We start from the raw sequence: 27,589 nt of genomic DNA on the forward strand, positions 1-27,589 counted from the left end.
CAGACCTAGGAAGAGCCAAGGAGAAAAGCATTATGACAGCTCCCCCTAAATCCCTGTGACGTCTGAGTAAATAAGGGCAACAGAGGTACTCTCAGAGTAAGACAGACCACTGTGCCCAAGCCCAAGTGCTATGCTAACTGAAATGTCTCCATTTCTGCTGTCCTGTTACCTTCCCTCTTCAAGCTCCTAACTGCTTTTCGCATCTGCCACGTGGAGCTGAGGAAGCTGCCTTGACTTGTTGGAAGACGTTTTTACATCCTGAAGGCGATCACTTTACCCTGATCAACGTTTACAAGGCCTACCAAGACACGACTTTGAATTCCACCAGTGAGCGTAAGTGAATGTTTGTGAGTCCCAGAGATCACCTACGAAGCCCACCTTTCCTTCCCCAAATAAGCTGAGTGGCTACCTGTGAAACACCCTTTCTCTTTAGCCCTGTTGGTCACTTTGGTGGAATGATGCTTGAGGCCCTAAATGCACCTGTAGGTCTCTGTTAACAGAAGGAGCTCACTCCTGCTCCCAGAGCTGTGGACGGCAGCAGGGGCGCAGCTGCGGGGCTACCGGGCCAGCTTGGACTTAGAGCCCAGTGTTCAGCTCGGCTGCATTCAGCAGGAGCTCGCCTGGGGCAGGATGGCACAGGGATAGACCTGCAGTTCCTAACCCCTCCAGTCTGGGGAGAAGGAAAGGAACTGCCTCCTCTGGGTGCCCACTGGGCCACAGCCATGCTTTGTGCTTTCCATACATGGCACAGCCACTGCTGGGCAGAGAGCATGGAGCATGCAAAACCAAACCAAACCACCCTGCTCCAGATAACTCTCAACAGGCCAGTGTGTTGAGCAATGCTGGGAACAATCAGACTGGAGTGGGGGGAGGGGGACGGGCGTCCAGATCATGTAGAATGGTGTCTATAGAAGCAGATGGGAAGTCCTGGGTGTGCCTGAGTGTTCTCAGTGACAAGGGGCTGGGAACTTCTCCTGTGCTGGGTGTTAAGACACGAGGGATCTCCAGGGGCAGAGGGCTAAGCAGTGTGCTGGAGGCCTCCCGGGCATCTGGTGAGTTCACCTTTGTTTCCACAAAGCTTCTTTTACCTCCTTTGCCCCAAAAGATGGGTGAAAAATGTGAAGTGAGAAATGTGAGAGCAATTTGGATGGCTGTAGAATTGTATAGAGCAGGGAGTTCATCTTCAAAGCTGAGAAAAAACAGTGGGGCAGAAAGAACATGAGGAGTTTGGCACCATCTTTAAGAGCTGGCAGGATGGGTGCCAAGTACCCGCTCTTGTTGCTCCGAATGGGCCTGTGGACAGGACAAGGTCAACAAGGGTCTTCTGCCACCACCCAAGGCTATGTGCATTGCTGGTCAAGGCAAAACTCTGGTCCACCCTAAGTAATGACAGGTGGCAAGAAAGTAACTGTGAACTGAGCCAGGTGACTGAATTCTGGTATAAAATTTGCAGCTGGGGTGGCTTAACCGTAACGTAGCTCCTAAATCCACCCGAAGTATCCTTTTCTTATGTGAGATGTTTTCCTGGATCAGAGGACTTTCCCTGTAAGCTCTTCCAGTCCTGGTCTGATTAAACATCACCACGCACATCCTTGCTGTGAACACAAGGTAAACCATGGACTCAGGCTTTCTGTCAGCGCTAGGAACGTGCTGTCTCCATAGCTCATGGGGTTGTGGAACCCTGTGGAACCCTCAGCCAGGGCAGGTTCTTCCTGGCAGTGCCACAGAGGGCCAGTCTCACAGCCACCAGAGGTCCCTGTCCTTGTCGTCTCTTACGCTCAGTCACGCGACCTCCTCAGGACAGGCGAGTAGAGGACAGAGCACCTTCCCGACCCGGAACCTTTCAGACACAGCACATGACTTCTAAACAGCCTCTGCCCTCCCTTCCTGCCTAGACTGTGTGGAGAAGTGGTGCCACGATTACTTCCTCAACTGCGCTGCGCTCAGGACGGCAGACGTCATCCGAGCTGAACTCCTGGAAATCATCAAGCGGATCGAGCTTCCCTACGCCGAGCCCGCGTTCGGCTCCCGGGAGAACACGCTGAACATCAAGAAGGCTCTGCTGTCTGGCTACTTCATGCAGGTGAGAACAGACGAGGCCACCCTCCTGTGGTCCTTATGAGACCTCCTGTTCAGGACGTTCTGTCAGGAACCTCTCGGGATGATTGCTTTACTGTTTACTTTAAAATGAAACAAACTCTCATGCTAGTAACACTTAGTACTTAAATGTACTTGTCCTCGCACATGAAGGGCTAAGTCAGAATATGTTAACTTTGTCGGGAAGGACGAAAGATCTTTCATTACCAAGGGAAGTGAGCAAAACTCTCCTCAGCTGAACATCAGATAGCCAGTCCCTCCCCTCACCTGTGTGCACTTGCTCACATGTAACCAGCGGTGTAATGCCCAACAAAGTGTCTCACTGGTTCCTCCTCAGAGGCAGGCTGCCAGCTCCTCTAACTTACAGTACCTCAGAGAAGGTGTGCAGGTCCCACCACAGCAGAGAAACCCCGTGCGCATCACCTAAAGCAGCCTTAGTGGAGGAAACAATACTTGGGCACAGGTCTCCTCATCCTGACGTCACGGGGTTTCTCAAGAAGACAAGCTCAGACGGCAGGTGTGAGCACTGGACATGTGAGTGTAGGGCCCACGGTGTAGCTTCATTTCACGACCAAGCATTAACCATTGCAGCTGCCCTGAAATTCCTAATTAGGCAACATCACTCTCTCCAAGTTTTGGGTAAGACAAGTTTATGTCTTACTTCTTTCCATGAAAATAGGGAACATGGGTGGCCACTCTATAGTCCTGTTCTGTACCACATACTTTGGAATTATTAAAACAAGAACGTTTGTGTGTTCATCTCCATAGTAATACAAAATCTCTCCTGGACATTCTGCCTCTAGATTGCTCGGGATGTAGACGGGTCAGGGAACTACCTGATGCTGACACACAAGCATGTGGCACAGCTGCACCCCCTGTCCAGTTACTCCATCAGCAGGAAGACGCCAGAGTGGGTACTCTTCCACAAGTTCAGCATCTCTGAGAACAACTACATCAGGATCACCTCCGAAACCTCTCCAGAGCTGTACGTCTCATGGACAAAAAAGGGTTTCTACGGGAGTCGTCATGTTCAGTTACAAGGAATTTATACCGGTAGCAGTCTGAAGACAGGTCCCCCCGGGGGGTTATCTAAGAGGCGGTCCTGCCTTTGAGGTTACAGCATAGAGACCAAGTTACAGAAACATTAAGCAAAGCACGATGCACCTTCCCAGGGATGAAATGCTGCAGAGGTGGTGTCGGCAGGTGCAGACCTTGAGAAGGAACGAGTTCAGCCATCTCTCAGCAGATGAGCCACTGAGACTGAGCTAGTGGGGAGGGGAGGAGGGAGGCTGAGGACATATTCTCCATATACTTTTGAAGGTCACTCTGGCTGCCAGGTGAATGGGTTTGGAGGGGTAGTGGTGAGAATGAAAACTGGTATCTCAGAGGCTATTGCAGATGCGGGGTCCGTTCTGAAGGTACCTCTACTGCTTGGGCAGAACGATGTTCTAGGAAGGAACCAAGAGAAAGCAATGGCTTTCCGGCTTCGGCAGCTGGATGGGGAGTGGTTTTAGTTAAGACAAAGAAACAAAGACCTCCTCTCACCCACCCAGAGTTCTCCCAAGCATCTGATCTGATCCTTCATGTATGTGACGGGTCTGAGGGGAAGTACCAGTGTCCCTGGGGGTCAGTGGTGGCCATCACTTCCACTCTGTGGCCTAACAGTAAAGAATCCAGCTGATCCTAGAGATGCACTTGGGTTGGTTCCATAAAAACTGTAACCAGTGATATCCTACACTGGCACATCAGACTAAGACATGGAGGAGCTCAAGTTAAATGCCAGTCTCACAGGTGGATTCTCCTGGGCTGGGCTCGGACACGTGTGGTATCTCACACCAGGAATCAATGCTTTTGTTTTCAACAAACAGGTTCGTGCAGCTGGCACCACAATACTACTTCAGCAACCTGCCTCCCAGTGAGAGTAAGGATATTCTGCAGCAAGCAATGGACCACCTATCACCCGTTCCCACAATGAAAGGGGAGCAGACGACGTGTGAGAAGTGCCCTGAAACTACTGAACAAAGGTGCGCCCTGCAGTGACACGTCAGGACCACCTAGAGTGCCACGTGCAATAAACCCTGAGCCAGCCTACGGGTGGCCCGGAGCTGGTGCAGCAACTGGACTCGAGGTGGGGGCGGACCTCAGACCCCGCACTGGAGTCTTGAAAACTAACACTTTGTACATTATTTAAAAATAAAAATTAGAAGTTTTTATTGAGTTCTTTAAATTACTCCTTCACGTTTGTCTTATTGGGAAGGTTTTTCATCAACCACTCGTGACCTGACCAAAAGTTTTTTAAACGATATTTTGTAAATGTGTCACAGACACGGGCAACAGAACCCTACTTTTTGTAGAGGACCTGAATCTAAATAAAGTCATGAGTTTTTCAGTAAAACAACACTGGGTTTCTGGTAATTTTACAGAAACAAGTGCACCCCTGTCCATGGGGAATGGGCTAGACAGACAGATGTTTCCTCAGTTCGTCCATGATTTCACTCATCTTGTCACACGGAACCAGCATCACAGTTCGCAGGGGCTTCATTGGGACGTCGTCAAAGGACCACCTGCCGCCCAGACATGTGTCGCTCTCCTCCTGCACCGAGTAGCTGAACCTCAGGACTGCCTTCTAAACCACATAACAAACCGTAAATGTAAAACTCAATCGACAACATTATGTTTGACACATTTACATGAGAACAGCAGCTGCAGGAAGCAACATGCAGAATAAAAGCAGCTCGAGTGGACCCCCAGGCAGAAGGCAACAATCAGCACAGGCCTGCCCCTCCACAGGGAGCAGGGGCGGAGTGCCCGGTTCCACGAGGCGAGGAAGCAGCCAGGTGACGCTAACACGCTACTCACTCCCACACTGTGTATAATTTTGAAATCGTTCACATCCATAATCTTGTGACAGGCAGTGACAGTAACATGCACAAACCAGGACAGCCAACGGGACGACTCCAAATGCTAGTCTCCCCACTGTCCCAGCTGCCTCCTCAGCGTGAAGCTGCTGTGTGACGAAGGGGAGCTTGCACAGCAAGCCATCTTCAAACACCCACATGCATTTCCCCCAAATGGTCTCCCCGGGGTGCTGAGGCATAAACTTTATAAATTTCCTGAAAAAATCAGAAGTGCTGTGAGTCCTTAGTGGAAGTCCTCAGAAGCAAGTGGTGTCACCCGTTGCGGGGGAGTGTGCACCCCTTGCAGACGGACCTGAGAGGGCAGCGCGAGGAACGACTCTGGTGCCTGGCTGTCCCTCACGGCACAGCCACCTCTACAGGAAGGAAGTGCTGGAAGCCACCAATGGGGCGGCATCCGGAAGAGGGCACAGAGCGGCACATGAGCCAGAGAGGGACAGGAGAGCATGGGTGCGCCCAACAGGCTGCGATCTCAGACGCACGTCCCGCCTGTGAACCCAGGCCACTGTTCCCCTCCCAGAGTGGGTGGGAACTGCACTCTCCAAACGCAGTCGACACCTGATCCCTATGAGCAGGTTCACCTGCCGTCTCCCACGCTCATCACCACAGTGGGGGCGGGGAGCCGGGGACCACCTGTCAGGAACTTAGTGCATGCCAGGCACTGTGCTAGCTGCTAGCAGCTGGGGATACAGAGAAAAAACAGTGGTCACACTCAGAAGGTTTTGACACAAAATGGGAGAGCAATAAATCTTGACTTATTATTGTCAAGAAAATCCCTACATACAGTAGAACCTCAGTCCTCGAACTTAATTCATTCTGGAAGGCTGTTCAAGAAGCAATTTGTTCACAAACCAAATCAGCAACAAAAGCAAAAAGCCACAAAAATATTCCCAACACAATTTCCTGAGATGTTAACAAAGCAAGGTTTAGCAGTAAACTGACTCTCAAATTCTCTCCTCTGTTTATCCCAAGTGATGCGTGACTGAACATATCAGCATGAAAGGGCTGCCGGTTCGAGAACTGAATTATTTGAGATGGGACACGTTCGAGAACTGAGGTTCCACCTAAACAGGTGGCACAATCTTACCTCGTAGAAAAATTCTTCCTCTGCATTTGCAAACATTAACTCAGCTTTCCTTTGGCTGCTCTTCTTTTTGGAATTGCTTTTTCCTGCTTCCACAAATGTCTTGCTAATCAGAAGGTAGAAGTAACACTTCCCACACGGCTTGTTAGTCCTGTGTGCCTCCGCCAGTTCTTTCCTACAAGGCACACACATGCACACAGGTCTGCTGCTGGGCCAGGTGAAATCAACCCATCAACAAACCAAAGCCCAGGGAACACCAGGGAGGCCTGCAGTGGTTCTGTTGTGGCACAGGCTGAATGCGTAGATGTCAGGTCTGGACACTTCTAAAGCAGAGTCTGTTTTGCCGTCTGCTGCACTTTTGACTGATTACAGCAGTGCTTTTTATAATAAATAGTAGGATGAATCTCACAGATTAGGCGCCAAGTTGTGGATACAACTAACAGATGAGTCTCATTCACTCAACATCACTGCTCTGTGTACAAGTTAAAAATACTAACAATCTGGATTTTTAAAACACAACTAATTTCTCACCTGCTGCAGAAATGGCACGGAAAGGCACAGACACCCTAACTTCTACACCAGTCGGCACAACAGCAATGAAGCCTTGATTTTTCCTTCTGTTAAGTGTATATAATCCTGTGCACTTGGCTACACAAAAAACGTAAGGAAACTCGCAACAGACCACTTCAGGTTCTTTACTAGAGGGTCAGTAGGAGGCAGGTGACCCTCTTGTGAAACCAAATAAACACCAGCTGGTCAAGAAAAAGACAACGCAAAACAAAAACCACTGCGGCACCAGAAGTACAATACGAGTAGCAACTGGAGGGTCGGGGTGTAAAAGTAAAAAGCAATGAATCCGTAAAGATGGGAAACCGAAATGTTTCGGGCCTACGGTCCCATTCCCACAAAGGGAAACCACAGTACCAGTGCCGAGGCCTGAAAAACACAGCCGTCAGGGCGGGGCCTGTCTTGTATGTGCGTACTCCTCTGTTTCAAAGCACAATACCAACTCTTAGCTCTTCTTGCATTTAAAATATTTTTGTAAACTTGAAACTGCATTTAAAAACACAGCAAACCCTGAGAAGCCAGAAATGTGGTATCAAGAGGATGGTTTCATTGGTCATAAAACATCCCAACAGGATTTAGGAATTTCACTCAGTTTTTGTTACTGTTGTAATTACAGAAACGTACCTGGGAAGAGGGTGAAAAACTGGTCAAATAGGAGTAAGAAGTATACATAAAACTCTTCTAGTTTTATGCCACTTAAGTACTTTAAGACTACGAAGACTACTGTCAGAATACTCTTAACACATTGTATGCGGGAAACATATGTTTTACGTTGACTGGCAGTAGAGCGCGCGATAAAAACTACCCTCAAACAATAACTGAAACTTCACCAAGCCGATTACAAAGGATGCCTGCAACGCACAGGGCGTGTCCTCCACCTTCACCCCCACCCCACACCGCTGCTCAGACCAGGACAGGGCTCTACCAACACCACTTAATCACACTTCTGAATCCACTCGGGAGAGAACACAGTTCGAGGCATTTTCAAAGTCACTTACTGGAGTTGCTGGTGCATGGGCAGAGCAATCTGTGGGGGGACGTTGATGAATCGTTCACTTAGGAGGAAGCCCACGGGCCTGGTGGCGTCATTCAAGAGCTTGTCCAGCTGCTCAACCATGCTCTTGTCACAGTTCTTTGCACAGCAGCTCAGAATCAACTCTTTAATTTGTTCAGCACACTGGGTCCCCTAGAAAGCAGAGAGAAGTAGCTTCTTGTTACAGGTCATCACCCACAGAGGAGACCTGAAAGTGAGAACCAGTACTTTGTATCTTACAGGTGAGGGCGGCTTCCTGTCAGAGCCTTTAAAATCTTCCATCTTCAGTGGTGGCTGCCTCAGTATTTCTCAGCATAACTATGGTTTTAATACCATCCGTGACTGGTGGTGGGAGGGTTACAGTGACAGGACACCAAAAGAGCAACTCTAGTCCATCTCATAAAGACTGATGGAAGGAACTGGAAGTTCATTTAGAAACTGAAGTGCAGCCTGCATCTTATATGAAGACGGTAAGCAGCTGGTTTTTACTCTTTATTGGAACTCATTAGTAATCCAATTGATGAGTGAAAACACAAGTGAATGTCAGCACGCGCCCTCCACTCAGGAAGCAGCGCGGACCCTCGGGGGCAGCTCCCGTGCCAACGCCGGCACCACAGCACCTGCCCCACGGGGACTCCCTACACGGGGGGTGGAGACATCAACTGGGTGCACATTAGACAAAACAAAACCAAGGGCTACAATGAGACTTCACAGGCGCACAGGCCCTATCCCTGCCGTCACGACCTGACAGACACTTCACAGGCGTTAAACAGGAAAAACCATGCAGGTGCCCCAGGGAACCAACCTTTCTTTCAGTTAAGTTTAGGAGACTTATGAAACCAAAAATCTCCTCTTCATCCATGTCGTCATCACTGTCTTCTGAAACAGCCGTTTGCTGTTTTAAAAAGAAAAATAGTTTCCATTTATATTTGGTTAGGAAGAAATATAATAGCAGGCCTTGGAATCTGGGCCTCATCAGCCTTTTCACACACAAACCGCACCATCATGCGCTGCCCAGCCCCAGCATGTGGCCTCGTCCGTATCCCTGTGCCTCCCGAGGTTCCCTGCCTCAGTCCAGGTTCTGCAAGACCTCCTCCTGCCCTAAATTTATTTATACTAAGTTCTTTTTTTTCTTTTTTTATAGAAAATGGGGTTTTTTTATGTATCTTTATTGATTTCAGAGAGAGTAAAGGAGAAGGCGAGAGAGAGGTAGAAACATCAATGATGAGAGAGTCATTGATCAAGCCCGCAACCGGGCATGTGCTCTGACAGGGAATCAAACCCCGATCGCCTGGATCCCAGGTCGACGCTCAACCGCTGAGCCACGCCCAGCCGATCTATACTAAGTTCTTAAGACATTTCTTTACTAGATTCTCAACATATTATAAACCCAGAACAGCTAATACCTCAGCCAGTCCTCCAGGACCATCATCACCATCTCCCTACACCCTGGAGGACCCCTCTTACTGCAGCAAAACCTGTGCAGCAAAAGAGAACTCTCAGAGTGAAGCCCTAAGAAATCCCCAAATGGTCACATGGCTCACAAGCAATTAGCATCTCCAGAACTGCTCACCATTCCTCTCCTTGACGAGCCATCAACCGTCAAGGCAGCAGCACATAGGGGCTGCTTCTCCATGGGGCTGGGGTCACCCTCACATCACATCTCATCCACAACCACCTGCCTCTCCCCTACTCGACCATCTCTGGCCGACTCCCCTGCTGTCCCTCAACTCTCCTAAGCCTCTTCTGTAGTACCTAAGTACCTGAGCCACGCCTCACATCACATCTCACCCCCGTCCTGAAGCCTTGCAACCCACACCACGCACGTGCACTCAATTCTCCCTGCCTTTCCCTCACAGCCCTCGGAGTGCCTTCTTCAGAACAGTCCAAATCCAGTCCAAAGATGCCAGAGAAAGCTCTGGGCAGTCCCTCTCCTAGGAACAAGAAGTCTCTCCCTGGGACACTCAAGTGTCGCTATGGAAGCCTAGGAAGCCACAATTGTAGAGTTATCTGTGTGATCACCCAAGTGAAGGCGGAATCCCCAGTACATCAGAATGAGGTCTTTCAAGGACAAAACGACTGTCCTCTCTAGTACCCACAGGTCTCAGGACCCAGCCAGCTGAGGTGCCTGTGTGATGAGAGCAGGTGCTCTCCTCCCACTGCTCTAGTAAAAGGAAGCTGCCAAAGGTATTACTCCTCACTCTCTGCAGTTGCTGTCACAACGTCACGGATACTGTCCAAGTTCTGAAAACTACCCTTGAATTCAGTAATAAGATGTTGGTGATGCTCGTACAGTTTCAGAAGTTCAGTGGCTTGTTGGAGGTAGTAAAGCCAGATTAAGGTGTTTAGGAGGAGAGGAGGTGGAGACTGAATACAAACAATTTTTCAAGAAAACAAAGTGAGATGGCTGCAGGTGAGAAAGGAACATTAGACCGAAGTGCGCCTGTTTTTTACGATAAGCTGGACAACGGGCTGGGAACAGGAGCATGGCCACAGTGACACTCCCCGTGTACAGCATATGCCATAGGCCACAGAGCTCTGAGCCCTTTACACTCAACTACTCACTCTGTCCACCTCCCACCCTGCGAGGTGGGTACATGCATCACCCATTCACAGTGGCAGACTATGCCTTCCACCGATGGCTGCAATGACATCTCCTATCCCAGCTCTTCTGACAGTGACCCAGACACTCCCCTCATTGAGAGGTGGGGTCTCTGCAACCTCCCCTGAACCTGCATAGAGAGTCATGTCTGCTGACCAACCCAGCGGTGAACACGATGCTGTTTCATAAAATGCTTTGCACACCCCCCAACCCAGTTCTTTTGGCTGCTTGCTCCTGGGACCCCCCAATGTGTAGAGAGGCCCACACTGAGAGGAGCTGAGGCCCCTAGCCCACAGTTCCAGCTGGGCTCCCAACGGACAGCCAGCACTATCGTGCCAGTCACGTGAGTGACTGACCTTGAAGTCTATCAGGACCCTCGCTAACCGTCCCCCCGCTGTAATATGAAGCAAATAAGAGCTGTCCGCACTGAGCTCAGTCCAAATTACAGATCTGAGAGCTGAATAGACGACGGTCACTATTGTAGGACACAAAGGGTGGGGCAGTGTGTTAGGCAACAGCAGAGCATCAAGAGCCAGAGAACGACAAGCGGCAGACGCAGGATAACCAAGTCTTGGTCTCTCCTCCTGACGCCCCCTGCCCTTGCTGTGCGTGACACCACTCTCCTGCTGCTGCTTTTCTCTCCTGGCCACTCCTCAGGGTCTCCTTTGCAGGCTCTGCCACTGATCTCACGCACCAACTATCCCTGCCTCCAGTAAGCCTTCTTTCCAACGGAAGCTTCCGGCCGGAAGGAGGAACTTGCCAGAATCAAGAACTAATTTACTCAGAATGAGTGCAACTGCCAGCTTACCTTAATCACACTCCCGATATGGTTCTGTTGAATTAATAGATCTGTTAGTTCTGCAGTGTTCACAGGAGCCTTCAGAAAAAGCTAAAAGAAGAAAAAGAAATCATTTTAAACTAAAGTCATAGTATCTAATAAAATTTAAAATTTCCATATTCAAATAAAAATAATGAAATGTCAACAATTCAACCAGGAATATGACTCCGAAATGCAATCCCAAGAGGAAAGGAAAAGCCCAGGAGAGTCAAAGGAGCTAAAGGCACTGAAATTTAAGAAAAGGCAGTGCCCAGCAGGGCATGGCTCAGTGGTTGAGCGTCAACCTAGGATCCAGGTGATCGGGGTTCGATTCCTGGTCAGGGCACATGCCCAGGTTGCAGGCCAATCTCCAGTTGGGGTCTTGCGGGGGGGTGGCCGATCAATGACTCTCTCATCATTGATGTTGCTATCTCTCCCTCTCCTTTCCTCTCTCTGAAATCAATAAAAATATATTTTTTAAAAAAAAGAGGCAGTCAGTGGTGATCGAGGCAGTGTGGGGGAGGGAAGAGGAAAGGGGAGGAGGGGAGGACCAGGAACCTAGGGCAAAAGACTAAGTGACTAGGACCGTGGAGGCTGTAAAGGGCAGGAAGGGAAGCCGTCTCCACTGGGGCAAAGAAAGAAAAGCCCCAGGTGGTGCAGTGATGTGGCTTCTATTAAGAATTTCTCTTAGAGGAAAACAGAAAGGGAGCCCAATAATTAGCAAATAAAGTACTGCAGGTCAAATATGTTAATCAAAGGAGGAGCTGGGAGCAGAAGCACAAACGGGGTGGGGGGGTGGGGGTGGGGGGATTAGTTCCGGAAAGAAGAGATCTTCCTTGCAGGCTAAGTGGGGAGGACAGGAAGGGGGTTCTAAAACAGGAAGGGTGAAGTCTGACAGAGCTTGTGTTGACTGGCCTGGATTTTCTTAAAAGAACAAATTATGTGTAAAGAGGAAAAAAACAATACCTGCTGCAATAATTTCTTAATTCCGTCATAATCATTGTCTGAGATGGCATACGCTTCAAACTCAACATTCACTTCCTGTAAGTAACACAAAACAGGTCACCATACAGAATTTCTAAGATACTTCAGGCATTATGTTCCACTGCAAATTTTTCCTTTCTCTCTATGTCTGTTCTGTTTGGCTCTATCTCTATACAGAACACGCCAGAAGAAAGACAAGGAGAACAGATTACTTAAAGAACTGTAGCTGTCTAGTCTACAAAAACAGGCAAACACTGCCAACACTGCATCCACACCGCGATCTGAACAGGGGCGTGAGAGCAGACCCACATTTTAAAAAGATCTATGGCTGGGGGCAGAGTACAGATGGTAGGGGAGTAAGACTGGAAAAAGGGTGCCCGTTCAAAGCAACTCCAGTGGTCCAGGAAAGAGGTGCTGGAAAGGCAGCTGGCCTACGACGGTTGTGTCTGGATGACAAGCGTCCAGACACTGAAGGTAACACTAACAGGATGTACTGACAACCTGGATGTGGAATGAGAAAAAGGAAGAAATTAAATTTAACTTCCAAGTTTTGGGTTTGAGCAACTGGTAAACTTGGGGACCGTCTACAGAAGCGGTACAAAGAGTCCGCGCACAAGTGACACACTCTGCTTTGGAGGTGGTTACGTCTGAGGTGCCTGCTAGACATTCGGTGTTTAAGGATCACTGAGTCCTAATTGTTCATTCAACAAACATTCAGTGGGCATCAGGCCAGGCACTGCGGCAGAAGCTGCTCTGAAGGCTCCCGGCTCTGAGAACCTATCACCAGGACTCGGTGAGACAAGCAGGGTCGGCTGCCCGTAGGCCGAAAACACGGTGAAGCTGCTGGGCCAGTGTGTCTAGGTGGCTGCGGGTCGCCCCACAGACCAGAAGATCACTGGTTCGATTCCCAGTCAGGGCACAACCAGGGCTGCGGGCTCGATCCCCAGCAGGGGGCGTGCAGGAGGCAGCCAATCAGAGGCTCTCATCAGCATTGTTTCTCTCTCCTCCCCCCCTTCCTCTTTCTGAAACCAATGGAGGCAGGCAGGGAGGCAGGCAGGGAGGCAGGCAGGGAGGCAGGCAGGGAGGCAGGCATAGATAGAAGAATGGGTGGAAGGATGGATGGAGGGAGGGAGGGAGAAACGGATGGAGGAAAAAAGAAATGGAGGGAAGGAGGAATGGAGGGAGGGAGGAAGGGATGGAGGAAGGAAGGGAGGGAGGGAGGCAGGGAAGAATGGATGGGTTGGATAGAGGATGGGATGGAGGAAGGGAGGGAGGAAACACGGCGCAGCTGAGGCCTGAGCGAGGAAGGGAAACCTGCAGGAAGGGGAGCGTCGGAAAAGCTCCCGGTGGAACCGAGCGGCGGCTCCCGAAGCCGAAAGGGGGCCGCTGCGGGCGCGGGGCGGCGGGGTCACCCTGCAGGCCCGGGGGCCGGGCCGGGCTCGCGGTCCGCCGGGAACTGGAGACAGGCCCTGGGGACGCGCCGGGCCGGGTTCTCCTGGGGGCCGGGCCGGGGGATAAGCTTTGAAAAGAACGTCTGCGGCCGCGGCGGGGGAGAGACGGGAGCGGGGCGCGAGCAGAGCCTCCGCCGCTCGCAGGCCGAGCGCAGGCCCCGGGGGCGGGCAGCCTCCCCGCGCCTCCCCCGCCCCCCGGTTCCCCGCCCTCGCCGGCTCCCCCGCTCCGGCTGCCCTGACGTCTCTCCCCGACAGGGCCGCGCGCTGCTCACCTCGTCGACGAGCCCGTCGTCTTCCTCCTCCTCCTCGTCGCTGTCTTCATCGGTTTCGTCCTGGTCCTCGGCATCCTCAGCCTCTTCCTCCTCGTGGCGCGGGTCCGACGCCCCTGCCGCCCGCGGAGCCCCGGCGCCCACCGCGCGCCGCTTGGGCCTGGACGCCATGTTGCGCGCTCACTGCGCCTGCGCAGCTGCGCGCGCCGGTCCTTCCGGATCCGCCCACACAGCCGGGAGGGGCGGGGAGACCGGGTGGAATCTGGGCGCCGGGTCGGCGACCACCCCGGCGCGCCCACGGGCTCCAGGGCCGTAACCCCTCAGAGCGAGTCAGTTTCGGGCCTTGTCCGGGCCTGTCCTTCCCCCCTCGCGCTCCCTCGCCCCGGCCACGGCTCCCCCCTCCCCTGGCGCCGTGGTTCGGCCCATCCGCTCCGGCGCGGGCGGCGGTGCGCACGCGCGAGCTGCCACTCTGAGCGCCCGGGCCTGGCGCCGGCCGTCGCCATGGCAGCTCGGGCCGCGGGGTGAGCGCCCGCCCCCAGCCGGCGTCGCCTCGCCAACCCAGGTGGGGATCGCGGGGTACACCCCCATCGCGGGGTACACCCCCCGGGCTGGGCACGGCCCGCGCTCCAGACCTCTCGGGCTCTCCGGCCCGGCGAGGTAGGTGTCGCCGCGCCGACGGGCCCCGGGGCCTCGGCCTGGGGGGCCACCTGCGGCGAGCGCGGGAGCGGACCCCGAGGCCGCCGCTGGCCAGGCGGGGGCCACGCGCGGAAGGTCGCGGAAACCGCGCGGGCGCCCCAGCGGGGGTGGGACATGGGAGGCCCCAAGGCCGGCCCCTCGCGGAACCTCCGCGAGCGCAGCTCTTGACCTGAAAGCTTCTTTAAAAAGTCGGTAGACGACGGACCTCACCCTGCCTCCCAAACACCTCCGGGCAACACGGGGACGAGCGTCGGCGCGCGGGGGACACGGGAGCGGCCGCCACGGGCCAGGCGGCCCCTGCTGTCCGCGCGGCGCCGCGCGCTGCCCGCCCCGGTCTCATTCCTGACCCCGCGGGGTCACCAGCCCCTGGTCTCATTCCTGACCCTGCGGGGTCACCAGCCCCTGGTCTCATTCCTGACCCCGCGGGGTCACCAGACCCCGGTCTCATTCCTGACCCCGCGGGGTCACCAGCCCCCGGTCTCATTCCTGACCCCGCGGGGTCACCAGCCCCCGGTCTCATTCCTGACCCCGCGGGGTCACCAGCCCCTGGTCTCATTCCTGACCCCGCGGGGTCACCAGACCCCGGTCTCATTCCTGACCCCGCGGGGTCACCAGCCCCCGGTCTCATTCCTGACCCCGCGGGGTCACCAGCACCTGGTCTCATTCCTGACCCCGCTCCCTTCCCGCCCCGCGGGGTCACCAGCACCCCCTTCCATTCCTGACCCCGCTCGCCTGCCCTGTCGCTTGGACTCGGCTGCCTGCCTCCAGCCGAACGCCATCTGTACCCCAGTGATAAGGGGGTCCCGGGAGGGTCCTCTTTAATCTTTGCGCGCATTTGTGAGCGTTGCCTTAGTGTTGATTCTCAGACGGGAAATGGGAGGGAGGGAGGGAGGGAGGGAGGAGGCAGGGCTTTTGATACATACTGAGGAGTTGTCTAGGTGGTTAGGAAACTTTTGAAAGGTTCTCTCACGATACTTGAGAACATTTATAAGACACCATTTGAGAAGTAGAGTAAATGTAATTCTTTCCTAAAGAGCTTACGAGCAGCCTAGTCTGTGCTCGAACTGGAAGGAATTACACACTTGTTTCCTTCCAGAATGAGACCCCCTTTCTCTACTGGTCCATAAGCCCCTCACTTCTCTCCTGCAGCCTCTCCCCACCGGCTGGGGCGCTGGCTTTCCCTGCAGGCTTCAGCTATCAAGCGGCAGCACTGCTCCCTTGGCCTTATCAGGGGCAGGGGCTCGGGGAACAAGCCCACTAACGCTGAGTCAGTGTGCGGGGCCGGCCCTGCCAGCCAGCAGATTACCTTCCTCCCTCTCAGCTCTAATTCAGATCCGTTCCCTGCTCTGTCACAGGCCCTGCAAGGCCTGCCAGGCAGTAATGAAGGTTCTTTTGCTGAAAGACTCTACGGAGGACGGTGGCCAGGATCCGTACATCAGGGTAAGTGCCTGAGCCTCCTGGTCCCGAAAACACAGCAGCCGTAGCAATGAGGTCAGGGGCCAGGCTACTAGAGCTGCGGAGCTGGCACAGAGTAAGCTGTCAGTCTGATGCCAGAACCCTTCCCTTGTTCCCAAGCACCCTGGCCAACCCAGACTGTACCCTTTTATTTGCAGGAATTAGGATTGTATGGACTTGAAGCCACTTTGATCCCTGTTTTATCATTCGAGTTTCTGTCTCTTCCCAGTTTCTCGGAGAAGGTAAGGTCTGCCAGTGTCTGAGCACCGTAACTTCTCAGACATGTTTGGTTTCTGCAGAATCCCAAGCCGGAAGGACTTTCTTCCTTCCCCTCATTTTACGACCCAGCTTCTAAAAGGGCAGCACAGCCCTGCCAGCTCCAGGATTCGGCTTGAGGACCGGCTGCCATTGGGTTCTCAGCCTGGGCCACCTCCTGCTGCTCCACCCTGATGTGGAGGCCGCCCAGGAGAGCAGGTGGAGCAGGCTGTGGGGAGGGCACTGCTCACAGCAGTTCACACCCTGTCCTATTCCCCTCCCACCCCACTCTGACCTCTGCAAAGCCGCCAGGGAGGTGTTAGTTTTCCTGTTTTAGAGATGGAGGCCCCAGGTCGGGCAGCTTGGCAGAAGCCTCAGCAAACCAGAGGCAGTGTTGAGACTCAAGACCAAGACATGTCCCCACAGCCTTCGCTCTGCCACCCAGGGTGGGAGGGACCTGCACTGCCTGAGACAGTCCAGTGAAGCCTGATGTTCCAAGTTAAGGCCTCAGTGCCTGAAGCCCCATTCCCCCGGCTCCATAGCCGTTAGCACCAGGCCCTCCCTCCTGTTCTGCGCATGGCAACCAGCCAGCCACTGTGGGAAGCCTTCCTGTTTCCTCAGTTCCCTTTGAGCTGAATGTTGATTGTTTGTTCAGTTCAGCAAACACTGAGTTGGCATCTTCACGTCCCCTTGCACTTGGCCTGCGATCTGAGGGACTGTGAGGGGCACACTTAACGCTTGCTCTTCCATAAGCAGCTTTGAAAGGGAACAAAGGGCCTCATTCATCATTTGAGGTCATTTCTAGGACCTCGTGGTCAGAAAAATCCTCAAGTCTCCACAGGAACCTCCATCACCTCCAGCCAGTCTGGTCCCTGAGGGTTGAGGGGGTTTTGAACTCTCCGTCAGGTTCTGGCTATGCAGTGAGCACGATGCATCTCAGCCACTCCCTTGGCCGGTTACTTAGCCTCGTCCCGCCTGTGTAACTGGTGGGTGAGAACAGCCCCCACCTCACAGGAACCTTCACAGATTCAGTGGAGGGGGTGTACACAGCAGCCCAGAGCCTGCTCAGAGTAAATTGTCAATAGATTTTATCACCGTTGTCTTTGAAAATCAGGGCTTCAGCATGGACACCACCCCAGCGAATAGTCCAGTTTTATTACAGATGCAGGTCAGGTCTGCCCTCCTGCTTGCACCCCACCCAGCCCCAGCGGAGTCCTGTTGCCCCTCTGCTCCGGTTACACCCACCTCTCTACACAGCACCTGCTGTCTCTCCCCTCGACTCTGAGCTCTTGAGGGAGATGCTACGAGTAATGAATTCACCTAGAACACTCAGCACACTCAGCTCTCAGTAAGTTGAGTGGATGGACAGATGGACAGATGAAGTTGTTTGCCCACTATTGTGGGCATTGGCATTCTGGGAAATGCTGAGCCGAGCCATCACATAAAATACCTTGTTGGTGTCTGTGTGCAGCTGTCTCGCCCGGAAGCATATGGAGGACTCATTTTCACCAGCCCCAGAGCCGTGGAAGCTGTGCAGCTGTGCCTGGGGGATGACAAAACCGAAGGTGAGGGCGGGTCCCGCGCCCTCCACGGGGCTCTTCCTTGGTGCTCATGCACCACCTTGCAGCCTCCTAAACACCCAGACCGACAGCACTGCCGAGGAGCCTAAGTATTCCCCTGCCAGGTGGTCATGCCTCCCGTCAGAACCGATCAGCCCAGTCTCTCCTCAAAGGGGTGACGAGTGGACAGCGCGTGCTGTGCCAGGCACTGCGTCACTGACTGAGCCCGTTCCTCCCCTCCATCAAACCAGGCGGACAGAACCTGGGTTCAGACTGAACAGCCACAGTCTGACGGAACAGGGTTAGGATGAGCAGGCGGCCTTGGGCAGCAGTCCACGTGGCCTCTGGTCTCTGTAGCTCACATGTGATTTCATGTGTTACAGCCTGGAAGAAGTCTCTGAGAGGAAAATGGAATGCCAAGTCTGTGTATGTGGTTGGAAGTGCTACCGCTTCTCTGGGTAAGCAATGGAGGTAAAAATAACACCTCAAAAGAGGACTGATGTGTTGATTTATGATAAGAAATCTGTATTCAGCCTTCGTCCCTGTTCCTGGCACAGAGCTCCTAAAACTTATTTCCTAGGTGGTAAAGGTAAAGGTGTCTGTTGTTACTCATAACCACCCCCTTTCACCTCCACCTGAGTTCATTTTGATGCGCTGACTTTTTAAAAGGCCCCAAAGTTGGGGCCAGTTGCCAGGGGAACCAGCCCTGTGATTAGAGCAGGAACTTTCAGAGCAGGAGCCCGCCCCTCACCACCACCACCACGGAGAAGACGGGCTGCAGGCTGAACTAATCAGTCAAGCCAACAGTCTCAGCATGGTTCCCACTGGGTACTTAGGAGTAATGCACACAACTGTCGCCATGAGTACCAACATCACTGTGTACTTGGGCCCCAGGGCTGCTCCGGGAAGTTTTCAAGGTTCTTAGGTTGGCTGAGACCCCAATCCAGTCAGGAGTCTGGCATCACAGCATAAGCAAGGGCTTTGTTGCTGGACAGTTTACAGTTGCAGGTGACTTTTCTCCTGGACTCGGCATGTTTCTCATGACCTGTAAATGAAAGGCTGGTGGTGTCAACGTGAGAGCTGCAGTTTGGTGTTAGCCAGGCTCGTGTGAGCACCTCCTTTCTCAGAGGAGTTCCACATTCCTTGCTGACCCAGCCCCCCGGGGCCTTCCCTCTGCAGGGTGACTAGTGCTCCACCCTAGTGGAAAGTGCAGGGAGCCTGGGTGTCAGCTACTCAGTTCGTGATGGAAGTCGCACAAAGTGGCTGGCAGAACCCTCACCCTAGGTCACCTGCAGCCCTGGCAGCTTGTCAGGACACCATTCCTCCCTCCCGTCCGTTTCATTCCCGCCATGTCAACTAACACCTTCCTGGATGGGGGCCTTGGCTCCTCCCAAATGAGGCCTCCCTCTAGTGTCCGTAGGTCTCAAAGGGTCCCACCTCTGAGAAAACCGCTTTTCTTGAGCTCCACTGAGATGGCCAGCAGTTTGCTCTAATCATCTCATATAATCTTAAAACAGCCCCATTGGGTTGTGTCTTCCCCCCATAGACGAGCTCAGTGGGACTCAGGGAAATTGGCGCGTCACCCATAGCCACAGGTCTAGGAATCTGGGCCCAGGACCCAGCACCCTCCATCAGCCGAGAGCCTGCGCCTCTCCCACCAGGCCGGCCTTGGAAGGACTCCCTCTGTGACTCAGGAAGCAGGGCCCTGTGTCTGCACATTATAAAGGCTGCACAAGAACAGGGACATTAATTGCCACGTAGAGAACGGTACTTTTTCTTATCTCCCAGTGAACAAGATCGGCCTGGATGCAGAAGGAGAGCACTGTGGGAACGCAGAAAAGCTCGCGGAGTACATCTGCTCCAGTGAGTAGAGAAGGTCGCCCCATGTGCAGCCCACTGATTCAGCCCATCTCCTGCGGCCCCACCCGGAGGAGGAGACAACTCAAACTTAATGCAAAACATTTGGGGGGCGGGGCTCCCTGTGATTGGGCTCCTCTCACAGGTCACGGGGCTGGGAGGGTCCAGAATGACCCAACTCCAGGCTCCTCATTTCTAATATCCTTTTAAGAGGTAATGGTCGCCTTAAACACGTCAAAGCCCTTTTAAATGTGGAAATCAATGTGGAGGGTTGCTCTTGGCATCCTGGGGTGAAGGGCCTTGGGTGACAGAGAATAGCTGTTGGTGGGATGACCCTGACGCCCAGGCTCCTTAGTGGAACAGGCGGCCCAGCCGGCTTCCAGGGCAGGGGGTCTGGCTGCTCCCAGCTGAGGCGTTAGTTCTGCTGGACAGAGACGAGAGTCGGTCCTCACTGCCCGGCCCAGAGCCGGCTCGCGCTGCTCCTTGTTTCGCAGACACAGGGCAGGGAGGCTCCGTGTCTCTTCTGAGCTGTCACACTGGTGCTCCAGCCAACTGGGCCAAGGCTGGAGGGAGACGGGAGCACCTGCCCTCACCGTGAAGGCTACTGGCCAGGCTCCGGAAGCCCATTACCTCCTCTGAGTTATTACCAGCTGTCTGAGGCCCTAAGACATCTTCAACCCGCAGTTAGCACATCCAAGTAAACCCATCTCAGCTGCTAATGAGGACTTTCACCTGGGCTTTACCAAGGCATTTGGGATCCCCCCCCCCCGGGTAGTGACCCACAGGAATGAGCAGCTCAACACAGCTGGACCTGGAGGAGAGATGCTGCGAGGGGCAGGTTCTGGGATCTGAAGGCCCCTTGCACACCTCTGTGGTGGGGCCTGCCGGAGGCCCCTTGGGCCCTTGGCTGGTGGCCGCTGTGCTGACTGGGACAGCAGTGGACATGCCTCTTGTCCTGGGCGTGGCTGCACAGCCATTTCTGGCTGCCATCTCCCTGCCTCTTTGTGAGCTGGAGCCACCTTAGGTGCCACCCTGCAGGGGTAGAGAGTGTATTGCTCCAGTGCCCACATCGGGCCCGACCTCTAACCTTTAACCCCAGGCAAGGTGCAAGCCTGCATCCCGAATAGTCACTGCTGCCCAGGAGCCGCCTCAGGGATGGGAGTGAAGGAGCCTGGGGGGCAGCAGACCCTGCTGTGTGGGTGCTGGTGTCCCAGGCCCCTGGCCCACACCGCTGCGGCGACCTTCCTATGACAAGGTCAGCGAGGCGGCAGCTGCTCCTGCCTCCGCAGTCGCCGGAACGGGCCCAGGAGCAGAGCGGGCAGCCGCCCGAGTTCCCACGTGCTCACCACCTGGTTTACTCGCAGGGGAGTCGCCCGCGCTGCCTCTGCTGTTTCCCTGTGGGGCCCTCCGAGGAGAAGCCCTGCCCAGCACGCTCAAGGACAGAGGTGACTCGCCTGCTCTCCTCACCCCTGGGGGGGCACCGCCCTGCAGAGGCCTCGGGACAGCAGGCTGGGCAGGCGTGCTGCAGGCTTCCTGCTCAGCTCGTGAGGAGCACGCAGCCACGGAGCCATCACGGGGCGGGGGTGACCCCGGGCAGGGTCCCCACACACCAGAAACCTAAGGACGGAGCCGATCTGTGAGGGCGGACAGCCGCCTCCAGCCCAGCTGCTCGAGCCTCGATCCCTCCATCCCAGAGGCTGCGGGCCTGGTCGTCAGAACTGCAGTCTAGAGACCTCGCTTCCACAAAATGACCTAATGGAGAGCCTGGGAGCGACCTTTTGCTATAAAAAGCGGCCTCCCTACCTGAATCTGTCTTCTGGGCTGCAGCTCCTTTGTTCTTTATTGCCTTCTAAAATTAACTTTGGTTTACAGCACCCGTGGTGGAGTGGCCAGGGGCAGTCCTGTGGGCGGCCCACACAGCTTGGGAACGAGGGTGTCTGTGGTACAAAGGAAGCCTGGGTTTCAGGGCCCTGTCCTTTCCTGCGTCTCGCCTCCCCGCAGGCCACTTAGTGTTCAGCAGGTGCAGAGGGCCGGCTGAGCCTGTTCAGGATGGTGGGCAGACGGAGGTCCCCACTGACTGCCCTGCAGTACAGACTCCGTGCTGTCCCCAGGGCAGTAACTGTTTCCTGGTTTTGATCGTGTCCAGGGATCCCCATGGAGAGCATCATTGTCTATCAGAAGACTCCACACCCGGGGATCCAGGTGAACCTGAACAGCTACTACTCCACGCAGGTGGGTGCTGATTCCAGTGAGAGCTCGGGCAGGGCGGGCGCCAGTGGAGGTGGGTGGTGAGGCCCAGCCTGTGTGTGGTTCCCTCTCCAGCCGTGGGACTGAGGACGTGGCCTCTCGGAGCCTTCACCCCTGTATCTGTGAGCTGGGACTAGACCCATCTAGTAGGTTTTCACAAGGATTAAAGGAGAGGACACAATGCGCTTGTCCAGCGCCCAGACCTAGTGAGCCAGGCAGTGTCCTCGGTGTTGCTCTTCACCCGTGTGGCATTGGTGGGGCGTTGGGGCAGACGCTGGAAAGGCCGACCCTGCCCACCGAGAAGTATGGGTGGAAATTGGAGCCCCGGACCGTTGGAGGCTTCAGGCCAGAGGGTGGAGGCGCTCTTTTGAGTTGATGGACGTTTCCCACATCTAGATGCAGACAGACACCTCCCGCCCTCTCTCAGGACAGGGGCTGAGGGACTCCCTCTTTCTCGGCGCTGCTCAGAGGGGCCGCTCTTGCTTTCCCCACAGGGCATTCCAGCCAGCATCACATTTTTCAGTCCCTCTGGCCTGACGTACAGTCTCAAGTATATTCAGGAGTTATCTGGAGACAACATCAATCAAATCAAGGTGAGGTATTCAGTGCTTTTGGTCTTTTTCAAGTTAAAAATTTTTTTTTACTAATTATCTAGTTTCCACGTTAAGTCCAAGCACTCCTGACCCAGGGGTGCCCACGGCAGCCCGGCAGGCATACCCGTCCCAGCCCCAGCCTCAGCTCACAGCTCAGCAGCGCCACTTCCTGGCTGGTGCTTGTGGACAAGTTGCAGAACTTCTCTGAGCCTGTTTCCGAATTTGGCTCACGTGTTAACATCCTATCCCTTTTTTTCCATCTAAGCATCTTGAATGATCTGTTGTAAAACACTCCTCCTTTCATGTCTTTTAACTCAAAGGATTTATACTCATGCTTTTCAAAGACCGTACTGTTAGGAGTCTGCGAGTCCTCACAACCTCCTGGGTGTGGTCTTGAACTGGCTGGGGACTGGGGAGGGCAGGTGTGACCCGCCAGGAGCTGGAGGACAGAGGTCAGCACTGAGGCCTCCCCAAGTCAGAATGGAGGCCTTTCACCTCCCAGCACACATGGTCTCGGCACACCTGGGTATGGGACTGTTTCCCAGGTTTACGGGTGGAGTGTAGGTTCAGAGAAGTGAGTCCCCACCCTCTCGTTCCAGGGCCCTGGTCTCAGCTGCTCTCCTTTCCCAGGGTTCTGGCCACCATCCCCCACCTGTGTTCTGTGTTCCACTTGACCCCTCCCAGGGCCCTGAGACACTAGACAGAAATGCCCACAACTAAGACGTCCTTCCAAGGATGCAAGGGTGCAGCCAAGGGATGGGTCCTGACTCCCGGACCTTTCCACCACCTGAGCCGCGCGCAGGCCCAGCAGGGTCTCGCTGGGGGTGGTGAGCGGTGATGATATCACAGAGGTGAAGGCATCTGCTGCCATATAGCCGGGTTCCAGTCAGGGAGCGTAACTCACATGCCGAGTGGTGTCCTAACAAGCAGGATGTCGGACAAGCCCCACACCCACCACCCTCCAGCCTCCCCTGGCACCTGCCGGTGCCCTGAGGCCCTTCTCCCCTCTGCAGTTCGCAGCCATTGGCCCCACCACTGCCCGTGCCCTGGCTGCCCGGGGCCTGCCTGTGAGCTGCACTGCGGAGAGCCCCACCCCACGAGCACTGGCCGCGGGCATCCGGACGGCGTTGCAGCCTCACAGCTGCTGAGTGAGCCGCCCCGTGGCCTTCCTGGGCTGGGCTGTGCCCTGTGGGCCGAGGACAATGGGCTGCTGCCTGCGGGGTGGGGGAGGCCTGCCCTCAACGCCTGCCCTGTGCCTGAGTGAAACCACCCCAATACCAGCGATTGGGAAGGGACCTGAGGCTGGCAGCAGGCCCACGCGCATGTCACTCCCTCCATGGAGGCTACTCGGACCCTTGCCCAGCACATGCCAGCTTCTGGGCCCCTCGAGAGTGCTTTCCCTGGCAGCAGGAAATCAGATGAACCATACGGGCTACTGGTGCAGACTGTTGGCGTCTGGCTGTGCACTGTTTCCAGGGCGAGGCAGTGTTGGGGGAGGAAACAGATGTGCCCATGCTCTGAAAACCAGCAAACCTGGAATGAGTGATTAAATCTGTTGTGTGTGAAGTAGTTTTATTCATCCGGTAAAAAGGACCTTGAAGTGCCTGCTCTGTGAGTTGTGGGCAATGGTGAATCAAATACAGAGACGGCCTTTAGAAATGTCAGTGCAGCCTAGTCAGTCAGGCCGGCGAGGCCCACCCTCCCTCCTATTTCCTGGAATGCAGATACTAGAGCTGGAGCTCTAGCAGCCCTTTTGGGCCTTGGGATGACCTTGGGAAAGGAAGCTAAAGATGACACTGGGGTGCTAAACTAGCTTTCTGTTACAATCAAATTGGATCCTAAATGATAAAATAATCAAGTTGAAATGTCAACTAAACATCAATAAGGAAAATCTTTGGACACTAGAAGTTCCTCATATACTTAATACTGAATCTGTTAAAAAAAATCAACAGCAATTTTGAGCTGTGTATTTTCATATTTATAGATTTATGATTTGTGCAATTATGAAGTGTTTCAAAAGTAACTGCAACAAAAAGACTTTAATGTCCTCAGCAGTATTAGAATCTTAGTTTCAAAAAATACTGATATAAACCACAAAAGCTGCAGAACTCTATTTGGCCTGGTAACTGTCATAACTTTTAGGCCTGCTGGTAAGCACTGCTCAAGGTATACACAGTCCTTACCAAAACTGATCTTTTATCTCATTTCTGAATTAACATTTGATGACAAACTTTTCTCTTTGCCATCCCATTGACTCCTCAAAGCACCCTATCAGGTGGGTCCAGTTAAAAGGAAATTGGGTGAGACAGTTAAACCCACTCACAAGACTCAGTGAGGTGGAGCCAGATCCAGACCTGCTGACCCAGAGCCGCAGGAGATCCATGTCAGCGTGTCTGGGGGGTCAGACCCATTCTCCACTGTGGGGCTCCCTGGACCACAGGCCTTCAGGCCCGGAAGCCTAGAGGGAGAGAAGCCGGAGGGAAGCCGGAGGGAGAGAAGCTGGCTGGTTGTGACTCAGAGGCCCACCTGCTCAGGGAGCTGGGCTACTTTCTGTCACCAGAGATGCGTGTTTTTAAGGATTGGGGGGTTTGGGTGGAGGATGGGAAAAGAAAAATGAAGCCCCTCCATCCCGATGGGCACAGAGGGCACTCGGTCAACTAACTAAACTTGGTGAAAAGCCCAGTGAGCGTGAATCAAACTCCGTACCAAATACAACAAGCTCTGGTGATCCAGGCTACACCACAGAATTCCCTCAGGGCTCTGAGCCCGCCACCCCCTTTCCCACCTATGCACGCAGCCCCCGGCTCCCATCACCCCCACACTCCTACAGGGCTGCCACATGTGAGTGCCCGCTGTAGTAGGGCAGGGTGGGGACGAGACCCAGCCCTTCACAGCAGACTGCGCCTGAGTTAACAGTGCAGAGGGTTCGGGGCGCTCCGGGAGCTCCGGCAGGGGAGCAGCGTGGCACGGGCGAGGGGCTGGAAGGCTCGGAGCCAGGCTCGTCTCCGGGAGCCACTCCTGCCCTGAGCTTCCTGGACGCTTCCTTTGCAGCTCAGAAAAGTGCTTCTGCTGTCCCCGGGCAGGGGCCAGAGCTCAGTGCTGGTAACTGACAAGCAGTGTGCCACCTGTTCTTACCAATGAGCAAAATATCATCGCTTAGGATGTACTGCTGTGTCCGAGTTTCAAGGTTTACCTGGTGAAAAGTGTCACGGGACTGGCAAAGGTGAGCTTCAGGTCCCTGCCCAACACCTGGTGACTCTCAGCCCTGTGCTAGGTGCCTGGGGCTGGGGACAGCACAGCTGCTGCCCTCAGGGGCCCCAAACACCTGGAAAGAACAGTCAGGAAGCAGCTGAGCTCGGCATGTACCTCTGTACTTTATGAAGCAGCCCGTGGCCAGGGGACGCGGGGGAGCCCAGCTCTCCGGGGACAGTCTCCACAGCGGCGCTCTCCAGGGCTCGGTCATGGGGAGCTGACGGTGGACAGTGCGGAGACAGCGTCTCAGGATGGCCACCTACCAGACCGAGCCGCCTGCCTCTGGTGTCGATGCCACTGATCATCATTGTTTCCTTCAGAAATTTTACAAAAAGCGATTAGATTTCATTTTTACAGCCCATTTCTTACAACCGTCTGGAGGTTCTCAGCTGAGCTAATCACACCATGTGACCCAGCCTGCGATTATACCCCTGCCCCTCTCCCGAATTCTTACCCAGGCCTTTCCAGGTGTTTTCATGAATGTCAGGTGAGGGTAAAGTGAGTCCAGGGACAAAACCATGAGCTTGGCACCCAGTGTGAGCAGTCTGACCTGGTCAGTGCCTGGTGCACATTTGGGGGTGAGGGGAGCAGGCAGTGAGCTTGGGCTCTGGGACTCACCATCCTTCCCCAGATTTTACATTCATTCTACCTCATGGGGACGGCTCCTCTGCTCCAGACTCAGTGAGAAACACTTTGAAAAGAGCTCCCAGTTCATTATCCTGGCCTATACCCCAGTTAGGCGTCCCCAGGATCTTTTTTTTTTTTAATGTTTTTATTGATTTCAGAGAGAAGAAGGGGGAAAGATAAAGAGAAGCATCAATGATGAGGGTCACTGACCAGGCTGCCTCCTGCATGCTCCCTACTGGGGGTCAAGCCCACAACCCAGGCAAATGCCCTGACTGGGAATCGAACCGTGACCTTCTGGTTCATAGGTCAATACTCAACCACTGAGCCACACTGGCCGGGCCCAGAGTCTGTACACAGCTCAGCTTCCCCACACTACTACGGCTACCTCCCTGTCCCCAAGGCCATGGACGGTGAATGAGAGAACATCCTGAGAGCTCCCCGCTCAGGCACCGGGAGGTCACCTCAGCCCGGCCTCTGGGTGAACTGAGGCAGAGGCTCATTCACACGGCCAGCCCCAGTCTCCAGTGTGCAGGGCCTGGGACACAGGGAGGGCCCGGCCAGTGCCCCGCGTCTGCCAGCTGAGGGTCAACTCCAGGAGGCCTCAGGACAGCAGACGGAGCTGACACACAGCGCCTGGCTGAGAACACGCACTATGAGCTCACAACCCCAGCCAGAGGGGGGAAGCCAGGATTCTACCCTCACCTGCCTTTGCCTTTTCACACCTGCCCGCTGATCCGGCCTCACCCAGGGTGTCACCCCCAGGCAACGAGGGGCCCTGCTCAAGCAGAGCCCGGGTGCCCCTGCGAGGCGTGTCATCCACTTACCCACGCCACTCACCTCAGGATGCTGGTCAACTTGCAGTAGAGACAGAGGAAACAGCACATGAGAAAAAACGAGGCAATCAATAAGCCGCCGCCAATGGCAATCATGATCTTCACGTCGACGTTGTCGACCACGCCCGCAAACTCAAACATGCACCTGCAGAGGGCAGGTGAGCCGTGACTGGGGCTCCCCTCCCCCCGCAGCCAGGCAGCCAGCTCAGAGGCCTCCTCCAAGGGAGGGAGAAGAGCCTCAAGCCGCAGAGCCTGTGCATGAAAAACACGGACGGGTCTCCCAGGGAGGCCCAGGAGCCTCAGCTGGCCCCGCGTGGGCAAAGGGTCTATTCGTGGACGGCAGGGACTGAAATGCAGAGTCAGAGGGAAGGAAATTGGGGCAGATGGTGGGAAGAG

General features: G+C 54.5%; 3 protein-coding genes across 5 annotated transcripts in view; 2 read left to right on the forward strand and 1 right to left on the reverse strand.

Annotated features, from left to right (window-relative positions):
- Positions 1-4,495, forward strand: part of DHX32 (DEAH-box helicase 32 (putative)) — a 57,011-nt gene extending 52,516 nt beyond the window's left edge. The window contains exons 9-12 of the mRNA XM_016210498.2: positions 184-333; positions 1,896-2,083; positions 2,901-3,082; positions 3,966-4,495. Of these exons, the coding sequence (XP_016065984.2) occupies positions 184-333; positions 1,896-2,083; positions 2,901-3,082; positions 3,966-4,137 (692 nt within the window). The 3' untranslated portion in view covers positions 4,138-4,495. The remainder of the gene's footprint in view (positions 1-183; positions 334-1,895; positions 2,084-2,900; positions 3,083-3,965) is intronic.
- On the reverse strand, positions 4,281-13,990 carry BCCIP (BRCA2 and CDKN1A interacting protein). Its single transcript, XM_087824028.1, has 7 exons — positions 13,823-13,990; positions 12,082-12,156; positions 11,107-11,187; positions 8,502-8,591; positions 7,662-7,849; positions 6,100-6,271; positions 4,281-4,723 (listed from the first exon to the last, which is right to left on the reverse strand). The coding sequence occupies exons 1-7, from the start codon at positions 13,988-13,990 to the stop codon at positions 4,553-4,555; spliced, it is 945 nt and encodes a 314-aa protein (XP_087680154.1). The 3' UTR covers positions 4,281-4,552.
- A 357-nt stretch (positions 13,991-14,347) lies between these two features.
- UROS (uroporphyrinogen III synthase) lies at positions 14,348-24,047 on the forward strand. 3 transcript variants are annotated; one of them, XM_087824029.1, is made up of 10 exons: positions 14,348-14,381; positions 15,871-15,955; positions 16,129-16,212; positions 17,697-17,790; positions 18,168-18,242; positions 19,573-19,647; positions 21,006-21,086; positions 21,788-21,873; positions 22,383-22,481; positions 23,495-24,047. In XM_087824029.1, the coding sequence occupies exons 2-10, from the start codon at positions 15,896-15,898 to the stop codon at positions 23,627-23,629; spliced, it is 789 nt and encodes a 262-aa protein (XP_087680155.1). In that variant the 5' UTR covers positions 14,348-14,381; positions 15,871-15,895; the 3' UTR covers positions 23,630-24,047. The 3 variants fall into 3 exon arrangements, with proteins under 3 accessions (XP_087680155.1, XP_087680157.1, XP_087680156.1); XM_087824031.1 differs by lacking the exon at positions 14,348-14,381 and adding an exon at positions 14,390-14,476; XM_087824030.1 differs by lacking the exons at positions 14,348-14,381; positions 21,006-21,086 and adding an exon at positions 14,411-14,476.
- The last annotated feature ends 3,542 nt before the right edge of the window (positions 24,048-27,589 follow it).

The sequence above is a fragment of the Miniopterus natalensis genome, chromosome 14 (assembly GCF_054644295.1).
Source record: "Miniopterus natalensis isolate mMinNat1 chromosome 14, mMinNat1.hap1, whole genome shotgun sequence".
Lineage (NCBI taxonomy): Eukaryota > Metazoa > Chordata > Mammalia > Chiroptera > Miniopteridae > Miniopterus > Miniopterus natalensis.